We start from the raw sequence: 11774 nt of genomic DNA on the forward strand, positions 1-11774 counted from the left end.
AATAATACATTTTTAAGGAGCTGATCGTTCCTCCCGACCCCCAAAATAAAACCGAAGCCCACCACTACAGTTACACGTTTAAAATCAATGTAAATTACAGCCATGTAAAACCAAACATGTCCAATAAAATCAACCCTGAAAGAGAACCCCTAACAGCCTGAATCAGAACCAGAATCGGACACCCAGCACCATGATACAACAATCAGCTGTTCGACTCGGTCCCGCTGTTCTAGACCGGAGAGAAGATGGTGTCGTGTCGCGTTAGCCACGACTAACCGCCGGGCGCTCTCCACGCACCTCGGCATGTTTTAAATGTTTTCTTCTTCAGCTTCCACTAAACCGGAGCGTCGGTGGAGAGGAAGCGACCTCTGCTCGGGGTCAGCGAGTGCTCTACAGCAGAGGAACCAGGACCAGCGCTCGCTCTGAAGCCGTTCATAAAGAAGAATCAGCAGTAGTCACCACCACCACCACCATCATCATCGTTACAGCTAAACAGATCAATGTGAGGGGGGGGAGGGAGGTGTTAAACCTGTATAAATGTGCATTAAACCAAAAAGAAAGGCAGCAATGATATGATCCAGACCCCCCCCAAAAATAACCTGTACATACCCAAAGCTCAACGACACAAAAATATATTATCAGATCAAAGAAATAATTCACCATCCGTCAATTGTTTTCCAGTGATTTAGTTTTTCCTTGTTTAGTTTTTATGACACACACACACACACACACACACACACACACACTGACGTTTCTGGTGTGTGTGGGGGTGCGTCGGGTCAGGGTGGACATTCAGGACGCGAAGGCCAACCGAGTCATACCAACATCACGAGGGGCGGGGCACTTAAATCATCTAAGCAACCCCCCCCCCCCAAAGAAAAAAAACATTTTTGTCTAAGAAAGGCAACTTAAAGTCCAACAGAACCTCCTCAGGTTCTACTGCACCCCCAGTGCCCAACTTGTTTTAAAAGCATAAAAGAGACTAAAGGAACGAGTTAAAATGGGGGGGGGGGGTGTCCAAATCAGAGGGAGAAAACAGGAGATACGGCGGAAACATGGAGGTGCTGAAGAACCGGGAGATGAAGAGTTCACGTGTGTGTGGGTGCGTGTGTGTGTGTGTGTGTTGGGGGGGGCTCCAAAGACGAAGGTCCTGGCTCAGCTGGAGTCCGCTCACCTCTCAGGACGACGTGAACAAAGCTGCAGGAAGCCCCCCCGCCCCCATAAACCAGCTGACAGCAGGAGCGTGCACGGAAACTGAATAAATAGGGAGAAACTGGAGTGGTCCAAGTGATCAAAGTGTGACTCCAAAAAAGAAACCAGAGAAGATCGGACATGCAGAAGAGTGGAACGTCTTATTGGAACAGAACAGAAGCCCCACCCACCCACCCCACCCCCCAGGACAGGGAGAGGAGTCAGATCAGGTCTGTGGATCTGGAACCAGCAGCCGGTGACCCCGTCCCGCCTGCAGCTCCGCCTTCTCTCGTTCGCGCTCACAGTTTCAGCTCGTTGGCGATCTTTGAGGCAATGTTCTTGAAGGCGATGGATGTGCCCGAGATCCGCTTGAAGCGCACGCCGTTGAGGGAGAGCCGCGGCAGCTTGCACACCTCCATCTCCCACTGGACAAAGTCGTCGTGCGCCGGGTTCCCCGCCACGCACAGCAGCATGTAGTGCTCACGCAGCTCGTACTCGCAGTTGTTGGAGTCGAGCACCTTCCGGATCTCGCGCATCATTTCCACGGGCTCCATAGACGACGTGGTCTTCATGGACCAGGTGAAGCGCAGGGAGCGCGGTTTGACGGTGTCCTTGTAGCTGGCGTTGGCAGGGGGGGTGCCAGTGCCACCTGGGGGGGGGGGGGGGGGTTAATGTTTCATAAGTTTAAACTAAAAAGGAACTGAAGAGGTAGAGAGAAGCAGACGTACCGGTGTTACCAGACCCCGGTGAGGAGTTGTTCGCATCGTTGTTGGAGGACGACGAGAGGACGCCACCGGACGTCTTCTCCGACTTGTCTACAGCACTGCTGAGCACAGACCTGAGAGGAGAGACGAAGCAGTGGCGGGAGGACGGGGAGACAGGGAAGGAGGAGAACACCAGGAGAGAGAGTGTAAGAGTTGCACATTTTTAAAAAGTCAGAACAGAAAAGGGGAGGATGAAAGACGGGATGAGAGGAAGAGTAGAGGCAGATGAGGATGTGTGGACGAGCTGAACTTTGACAGCACCTCTGTGTGCGTTTGTGTGTCTTAGATCACAACCAGTTCATTCTGTGTCTGTGGGTCACACACAAACACACACGTTGATGCCTAAACTCTGATTATATTCTCTCTCTCTCTCACACACACACACACACACTCCCCACCATGCAGGTTACAGTTCTACCCCCCGATTGGTTCAAACCCCATCACCAACCAATTACAACCCAGTTCCCCTCTCCCAATCATCCACAACCAGCTCCGCCCACTACTGATCTGCAGGCACTTCTCTAGGGTCTGAGGGGTTTGGGGGTTCGGCGTCTCACCTGCTGCCCTCATCCCGACCCTCTCCCTCATACGGACTCCTCGGAGAAAATCAACACAAGTTTAGTAGTTTTCTGTTTGGACGAGTTTCTGAGAGCTAGGAGCAACATTCTGTCTCTCATCAAGAAAATAATTATGCAGAAGGAATCATCCGGCTGAACACGAGACTCTCGGCTTCACCACGCCGACCCGAATCCCGCAAAAACCTCGGATCTTTTTTAAATTTGGTCTCCAGCTCTCAGAGAGAGAGAGAAGTCAGATTTCTAACACACTTCAGCTCACCAGAATTAACGTTTCTTCGAACAGGACACGAGAACAAGGCCCTGTGGCACCCCCCAGGGAGACCAATTACCCACATTATTAAATGTGTTGTCACCAACAGTCACAACCCAAAGAAATACCGACTCAAGGATGATTATTTCAGCAGCTTTGAGAAACTTTGAACATCTTAGGTGTGTTCTTGCTGCGTCGTTTCGCTAATTCCATGCTGTAGTTGTTCTTAAAAACGCAGAGCGGTTCTGTTTACCTGCTTTCCCGCAATGTTTCGTTTATTGCGGGAAAGCAGGTAAACAGAACCGCTCTGCGTTTTGAAGAAGAACTACAGCATGGAATTAGCGAAACTGTCTTGTTGTGGAAGGCTCTAGAGCCACATGAACACAGTTCTGTAGAAGACCCGTGTCGAGGCCCGTTTTGGGACTTCAACGCTTATTTTATGACTGAATGAAGTAGAAGCCAGACGCGTGTTGATGAAAATGACTCAAAAAAAGAAAAAAGAAAACAGCTACACTGGTGCAGAAGCAATGGGTTGGATGGGATGGAGGATGGGATGGGTCGGAGTGGTGAGGGCGAGTCCCGTGGCTGAAGGATGTTAGGAGCATTAATGATCCCAGCACTGGAGTTAACCTGTATTAGTAACATCAGACCTAAAGATGGCCCGTTTAACACACACACACACACACACACACACACACACACACACACACACACACGGGACAGAACACAACAGGAAGTGACAAATTCAACAGTTTTTGGTCTAAAACTGACTCTTCTGAGGAGCTTCCTGCTGCTTCAGGTACAACATTTAAAAACTTGAGTCTGAACTACGACAGGAACACAGGAGGGAAACAATCTGAAGTACGGAGGTGAAACACCGACACTTCCTTCACTTCTCTCTAATAAAACATCGTAAATGATCTCAACAAACACAGTAACAGTGATATCTCCCTCCTGCATCCGTAATTTGAAGTAAATCTCCATTAAAGACAGAAGGTGTGAGTTCTGTCCAGCAGGCGGAGCAACGGCTGGAGTTTAGGTGGAGAATTGCTCCATCTGCTGGTGAAAACCCACAAATGCAGGTGAGTCCATGTGCTTTTATTTTGGGATGTCCAATGAACGAGTGAGTGATGATGCGAGGAACAGGAGTTCCACAGGAGGATGTGAGCTCCGTGTGTGGAGAGTGATGACAGCATGAAGGTGTTTCCAGCCACAGAAGGTCAAAGCCATCCAGGTCTGCTGCTGCTGCTGCTGTTAGAGAGCCACGTGCCACAGTCAGAACACAGAAATGAATGAAAGGAAGAGCGCAGCCTCCAGGTGAAGGGAAGGACTGAATCACTGCGGCCCCGTCCCTCCGGGGACCCCCTCCTCCACTCTGCCTCCACATGTAGTCTACACCCAGCTACTGACTACACCGCTCCGGCCAAGGACCTCACAACCGGAGCGCTACCTGCGTACAGAGATGGGTGACGGTTTGGCGGGGTCAGCTTGGACACAGATTAGCAACAATAACGGGAAGAGCTTCACACCTGCAGCCACGGCTGTGGAAAAGCGTCCAGTCGGCCTGGTTTGTTCTGAGAAGCCGGACGATCCCGTAGCCTTCTAAATGATTCCCGAATGTAAAGCTAATCAGTGCTAACCAGACTGATAAGCTAGTGGCTCGTCACGGTCACCAGTATGTAGTAACTTAACGTGGTTATAATTAGATTTCAAGCAGAAGAATATAACTTTCTCTAAACTGAGGCTGCTCCTACAGAGCCATCTAATAAAGCCTTTCCCTTTGACCTTTGAACCAGCAGCTGCTTTTAAAAACCATGCCGTCTATTTGCCGTGACGCTGAAGCGGCATCAGGGGGCTTTAGGTGGTTTAGAAGAGGCCGGACCAGAGATCCAACCTCCAGCTGGAGCGCTGCGTTGCTGCAGATCATCAGCTCAGCTGATTCTGTTTACAAAAGTAAAACTTGCTTTCATTTTCAACTCAGTTCCTGGCTGGAGCTCGGCGGTGACGCCCCACGTCATCATGACACCTGCCTGCTGCGCCACGCCGCTTATAGGACAGACCGTCACCGCAACGTTACTGCCAAGTGAGGCGGAACGAGTGCCGACACTAGGGATGCAACGATACCACTTGTCTCCAAACCGATACGATACCGATACTTGGATCTGAGTACTCGGCGACACCGATTACCAATGCCGATACTTCTACCACACAAACAAATGCAATGATTTGGAATACAGGTTTTATTTTCTTCTCTGCTTTCGACAGGATGTGAGGAAGATAAAAAGTAAAATATATGAATAGAAATCATCACAAAACTAAAATATTAGGTGAACAGAATTGACAAGTTACAGTGAAGCCATTTTCAAGCAACTGCATTGGTATCGGTTAACTTTTACCGATACTGGTATTGGTATCAATACCGATACCAATACCAGTATTGGTATCGGTATTGATACCAATACCAGTATTGGTCAACTTTTACAGATAACAGTATTGGTATCTACCAATACTGGTATCGGTTAACTTTTACCGATACTGGTATTGGTATCGGTGCCGATACCAATACCAATATCAGTATCAGTTAACTTTTACAGATACCGATATTGGTATCAGTATCGGTGCCGATACTGATACCAATATTGGTATCTGTAAAAGTTAACCGATACCAATGCAGTTGCTTGAAAATGGCTTCACTGTAACTTGTCTATTCCGTTCACCTAACCTATATCGGTATCGGTTAACTTTTACCCATACTGGTATTGGTATCGGTGCCGATACCAATACCAGTATCGTATCAGTGCATCCCTAGCCGACACGATGCATTTATAAGACACGCGGTTGCTGTAATGCTACGCCGAACAGCGAACGTAGCCAAGAGCCACAAACAAGCTAGCTACAAACACAATCTTGCTAACATGGAGTGTTTTGTCCCCACCGTTGCCCGTTCAGGATGAGGTGATCCACCCGATCTTATCCCAAGCTTCAAATCCCTTTTAATTAACGGATTAAATCCTATAAAATATTATTTTAGCAGCATAAAGACGGAGGATAAACCACCTCTCAGTCTGAACTTCTTTGTTATCCAGAGGAGTTTTCTGGTTTTTATCCTCCACATGCTCACTTTTGTCTTTTTCAAGCACATACTGCAGAATAAGGACCGAGAAGGAAAGTTTGATCTAAAATAACGTTGTTTTTTTGTAAGGCTACAAGAACGTCTGGCTCCTTGGGCGGTCAATACACCGACCAGTGATGGATGAAAACTTCTGCACAGTCGCGTAGACGGGTCTGCTGGTTTTTTATGGTTTTGTTGTTACAGAGTGAAGAGGAGCAGGTTTGTTTACATCTGTAGCTCGAAGACAAGTTTAACGACAGCTCCGCTAAATGTTAGCCTTTAGAGGAGGTGAGCTCACGCGCTCCGCCTGGAACATCAATGGAGAACAGGGAGTGAGGATGAGGTGGGTGGGAAGGACGGTGGCGGGATGAAGAGGAGGATGGTCAGGTGTTATTGTTCTGCATGATGATGGAGTGACACGGTGAGTGAGTGAGTGAGTGAGTGAGTGAGAGGGATGTTAGTACAGATACAAAACATAAATGGCCAAAACACGACACTCAAAATCAGAAGGCTCAAAAAAATAAATAAATAAAAGAAAAAGGGCCAAACCACAGAAAAAAGAAGGTTCAAGGCACAACAGGAAGATGTGAACAAAAAGCTGCACGAAACACCAAAAAGGGAGGAAGTGTGTATATATATGTATAATATATATAGAGGAGCATATACGTGGATATAAACCAAGGGGTTATGTTTAACGTTAGGTATGTTGCCTACCTTCTGGGAAACCTGAACGAGAAATTTCTACAAAAACAAAAGAGGGATAAAGAAAGAAAGAGAAAAAAAAGGATGTGTAAAATGTTTTCTGTAAAACACACGCTGCCCTCAGAGCGGCGAGCGGCTAAAACGTGACTAACGGGACCCAAACGGCGACAAATAACCAAAACACAAACAGACAAACATCAGCTGAAAATGTTTAGGTGTGGGGTTAGAGGTCACACACACGCACACACACGCGCACACACACGCACACACACACACACACACACACACACACTGCTGTTCCTGGAAAGAAGAGTTGGTAACTTCTGATGAGACACGGTTCATCTGTAACAAACATGGCGTCTCTGTTCACACACGACACAGAACAATCAGCACCAATGAGTCCAAGGTATTCTAATAACCCTCACCAGTGTGTGTGTGTGTGTGTGTGTGTGTGTGTGTGTGTGTGTGTGTGTGTGAGAGAGAGAAAGAACATGTGTGTCAAGGTGTCCCCACTAGCGGTATTTATAGTTGTGGGAAAAGTGATATCTCCGGTGTAACCATGGATACTGTCGCCACTGAGCTACACTATTTCTGAGTGGGAGGCCAGGAGAGTGGCTGTAGCTCCGCCTCCTCACACACACACACACACACACACACACACTTCAGCATCACCTCTCACTTCCTCTGTCACAAACGAACCCCTCTCCCGAGACTCTCCAGCTCTGTGATGAGCGATCCAGGAAACCACCACCTGCCTCTTCCTGAGTTTGCCGTTTCGTTTCCTGTGACTAGTTTAGATTTTCCTGCATGAGAACACTCTACCTGTAAACACGTTTGCTGCTCCTCTCTGCTTTTAGCAAACAGAACCTCTGTCGTCTGCAGGGTTAGGATGTGATGTTATCCGTAATAAGCTGATGGCTTAACCCTAACCCCGGGATTAACCCTCACATCTACGAACCGTGTTTATAAAACAGAGCGCTAACGTTACGACCTCCACCTAGACGAGGTCAGCTCTGAGAGCTGTGCGGACACGCTGTCTCCCTACACTGTGATCTTCTACAGAAACACACACGAGTCCGTTTCAGCAGCGATGGCGTCTCGTCTGCGAGTCTGGAAGGACAAAGCTAAGTAAAGCACAGCTCAGCAGAAGCAGAGCCTCTGACTGACGACATGAGCGGAACTCCTGCACCAGAACCAGAGACGGAACCACAATTACAGCCTAGTCGCTGCTGCTGCCGCCACAATTACAGGGAGGACACGGACGTTCCCTTCCTCTCTCCTCTGGAGGAGTTACACATCAGCTGCAGACGGGATCAGCCCCTTAGAAAAACACGGTGATGACACCAGGACGTCTGAGAGGAAACAAGGACATCGGAGACCTCGGCAGCTCGCAGGAACGCCGTTCACACCCTTCCACCTTCTTCAGCGTGACTCACTTGCGAACAAACTTGGAGGTGAACTTGCTGAAGATGCCCGTTGCCCCGTGTGTCCTCCGGGCCTGGCTGTTGCCGTGTGACAGCGACGGGGAGGCGGGGCCTCCGGAGTAGGCGGAGCCCTGCTGGTCCCGGGCGCCCCGCTGCTGCCCCGCGTGGAACGTGCTGCGGATCACCCCCCCTCTGGGGAAGTTGGTTCGGTCCGACACCGTTGTGCTGTTGATGTTGTGGGCCGACGGGGAGGCGCCGGGCGCTCGCTGGGACGCGGCGCTGCAGGGGGGAGGGGGGAGGGGGGACAAGACAGGAGAAAAGGAAATGAATAAGAAGGAGAGGAGATTAGGAAGAGTAGGAGGTGAAGGAGATGAGCCGAGAGGAAGAAGAGGGGAGGGAGAAACAGAGTTAGACGAGCTGAAAAGCATTTTTCTAACAAGCATCATGGTCTGAATCTGAAGCTGCCTTCCAGGGAGACGTTACACAACCAGAGCCAGAGCCGTGCCGCTGCTCTCCCTGGGAGACTCCACTCACACCAGAACCTACTTCCACCGGCTCGGGCAGGCGTGTGTGAGCAGGCAGCAGCAGAGTGCTCTGTGTCCACATGGAAACATGGTTCAGGAGCTTTAAACCGGTCTGGTTTGGGTCTGAGGACCTGGAGTCAGACCAAGTGTGAGGAAAAGCCGCACATCTGGACTCCTATGTGAGAAAAAGTGATGATGCACTTCTTCAGACTCGCAGCCTTCCTCCCACTGATCAGGGTCAGCCGGGGGGCCGCCTCGACTCCAGCTCAGCTGACACTTAACTCGGCGGGTGTGGGGGACGGTCTCGGAGCGCTAACCCTGAATCTGTGCTGTCAAAGCGATCCTCCAAACAAGACTGGTCTTCACTGGCCAATCAGCTAGGAACCAGTCCGTCTCTCCAAACTGAGGCTGTTCAGAGCTCTAGTGATGTCTCACACCTCCAGAGCGGGTAAAAGCGGCGACTAGAGCACGGTTTTGTGTTGCTGCCGGTGTACAGACCTACAGCAACGTCCGGTTTCATCGCTGCTGGTCCCCGATGCGTTCACAGACCAACTAAACGCGGGAGCTTTGAGAGTTGTTGTAGTCAGGTCTCTTAATGGTTTGTTTGATGCGTTTCAGGTTCCTCCACAAACGGCTCTGATCCAACCGCTCGGACCTAAAAGCGTTCACCAAATAACCAAACCAGCGTATTTAATCAGCTCCTAACGAGATGACGGGCTCAGTGTCGGGTTTACTACACACCAGAACCAACACCGTGTGCTGAGAATGACCAGAGGTTCTTCTACCGTCCTCGTGCCTGGAGGAAACCACCTCCACCGGACACTTCGGATCCAAAACGGGGTCTTCTGATTGGGCGAGGCAGACTTCGACAGGTTGTGTTTGATGCTGTTCTCTAAGTAAAAACTCCGTTAGCTGTAAAACATCATTTCCAGCCCAGAACGCGTTCCTCTCTCTGTGAAAGAAACCTTCTGAGAAATTCATCCACGCATCCAAACTCGTATTTCCACTTAGCTTCCATCCAGCCACAGGTTTGCCTTTTAAACAAATTTAATATCAAAGCTGGTAAAAATTGTCATTAAATCATCAAGTTTAAAACTGTTAGTAATAAATTCTTCACTTTTAAACTCGCCTCATTATTTGAAATGAAACAGAGAAAGGTATAAATATTTCTGGTTATTGAAAAACAAAGATTCCTTAAACTAAACATTAATCTCTGGATTAAAAATACACCAGACAGGTTGGTGTGTGAACTTAGATGGATTATGTCCTGGACATTTATACATGATGGAAGCGTCATAGGCTGATGGTCAGACTCTAACCACTGACAGCCAACGGTGTTGGTTCTAGCGTGTAGTACAACCCTACATGAGAAACGACGCCTGCTGGAGCCTCGCTCTCGGACGGGGAGATCTGCTTTAGCAGGAAACGAAGATAAGACCCGTGCCCGTCGGAGGCGGCGATGGAAAACCCGCTCGGCTTGATCCGACGGGCAAAAGAGCAAGAATCAAAGGGACCGCCTGGCCAAAGACGAGCCGTGTCAACACTTCCACACGCTTTTCTCAACTCTACAGTCCACTTCCTGGCTGTTGCTAAGTAACCAGAAGGCACAAGACTGCCCGTGTGTGATGTGTCACTGTGGCGTGGTGATGTAAACAGACCCAGCTGCAGTTCTGCTCTCAGGAGCGAAGCGGTGTGGAGCAGCACCGTTATTGGCTTTAGCTGCTTTTTACGTCACTCCAAATCACCATTTTTGTTGCTAAGCTAAATAAACGAGTGTGTGGTCGTGCTGCACACGTGTCGTCAATAACTCGGCACTTTAGTGCATCTTAGTTAAGATTTAAATAATCTGCCTAAAACCGTCAGCGATGCACCGTCGTCAGGCAAAAACTCTGCACTGCATTTGAATTTAAATCTGCCGTCGCTATTGGCTAAGAGGTACGCTATGATGTTAGATGGTACATTATGATGTCACAATGTTGTGAGTGTATTTGTTAGTGGCTCCGCCCTCTCGGTCTGCTACGCAACAGCATTTGTTGCATTTTTCAAACAGGAAGTGGGAGTGGAGTAGGAATCTGGCGGGGGGTGACTTGCTCTTTAAAGCGAAGCTGTGTTTTTTAAGAACTGCGTCGTTGTTGTGCTTCGTCTCTGAATGAGACGAGGTTGCTGGCATGGGGGGAGCAGCTTGTGCTAAATGGGACAGCGGCTCTTTGGGGGGGAACTCTGGAGAGGAGTTATTGGCAGCAGGGTGCAGCTCCACGCCAGGTCGGTCGCTGCGGCGCCGTGGAAACCAAACCGAAGCACAAACAAACGTAGTCAAGCAGCAGAAGTAAAACGATGCCGACTTCCTCCGCTCTCACCTTCATTCAGTCCAGCTGGGTCCAAAGGGGTTAGAGCTGAAAAGTGTGTGTGTGTGTGTGTGTGTGTGTGTGTGTGTGTGTGTGTGTGTGTGTGTGTGTGTGTGTGTGTGCGTGCGTGCGCGTCAGAGAGAAACACAAAGACTGTGACTTGCCTGGGCCGCGGTGCGTGCAGGTCAGAGGGGCATGGATGATTGGAGGAGGACAGGGACTTGTGGTGGCGGGAACGTGAGGATGAGGAGGAGGAGGACAGGACGGCAGCAGCTGAGGCGGTGGAGGCTCGGGAGCCCGGAGTGTTTAGGCTGGGAGGGAATGATGGGAAGGGGATGGGGGAAGAACGCCCCGCCCGACGCAGACACCCAAACACATCCACAACCAGGCGTTCACATGAAGACAGACAGAGCGGGCGGGGTTTGAGTGGGGGTGGGGGGTGGGGGGTGGGGGGAGTATGGTTAGAGGCAGCACTCATCAAAACACAGTAATGGGGGAGGAGGGGGGAGACAGCAGAGACACAGGAGGAAGAGCAGCACAGAGAGTCGGTCTTCTTTTATCGTTGTTGTTCCTCAAACAGAAACGGGATCTGGATCAGAGCCGCGGCAGAAACCCGACAGAACGACTCCGGCACGCGCCGTCCCGCTGAGACGGACTGAACCGAGACAGAAACCTGGAAAGCCACCAAGTCCCAGAAACAACATCACAGAGGGACGTGTCAGCACGGACCTGCAGACCCTGTAGAGGATCACAGTGCAGGGAGACAGTTAACCCACACACACCACAGGGTCTGCTGCTGTGTTATAAACTCCGTCCTAAACAACAGCTGTTTGTGAACCACCTTCACTCATCGCAGACCAGTATTTGCTGAACTCCGGTGTGAT

At 49.8% G+C, this 11774-nt stretch overlaps 1 protein-coding gene across 10 annotated transcripts in view; it reads right to left on the reverse strand.

Annotated features, from left to right (window-relative positions):
• Positions 1-1385: 1385 nt before the first annotated feature.
• mark2b (MAP/microtubule affinity-regulating kinase 2b) overlaps positions 1386-11774 on the reverse strand; it is a 62651-nt gene continuing 52262 nt past the window's right edge. For 2 of the 10 annotated variants that reach the window (XM_015946568.3, XM_015946567.3), the window contains exons 16-21: positions 11055-11201; positions 8034-8300; positions 6610-6636; positions 2513-2551; positions 1920-2029; positions 1386-1840 (exon numbers count right to left, since the gene is read on the reverse strand). In XM_015946568.3, coding sequence (XP_015802054.3) covers positions 1491-1840; positions 1920-2029; positions 2513-2551; positions 6610-6636; positions 8034-8300; positions 11055-11201 — 940 coding nt within the window. In that variant the 3' untranslated portion in view covers positions 1386-1490. The remainder of the gene's footprint in view (positions 1841-1919; positions 2030-2512; positions 2552-6609; positions 6637-8033; positions 8301-11054; positions 11202-11774) is intronic. The other 8 variants (XM_015946570.3, XM_054747557.2, XM_015946569.3 and 5 more) reach the window with 6 other exon arrangements.

Source organism: Nothobranchius furzeri, chromosome 14, assembly GCF_043380555.1.
Source record: "Nothobranchius furzeri strain GRZ-AD chromosome 14, NfurGRZ-RIMD1, whole genome shotgun sequence".
In the NCBI taxonomy this organism is placed as follows: Eukaryota; Metazoa; Chordata; class Actinopteri; order Cyprinodontiformes; family Nothobranchiidae; genus Nothobranchius; species Nothobranchius furzeri.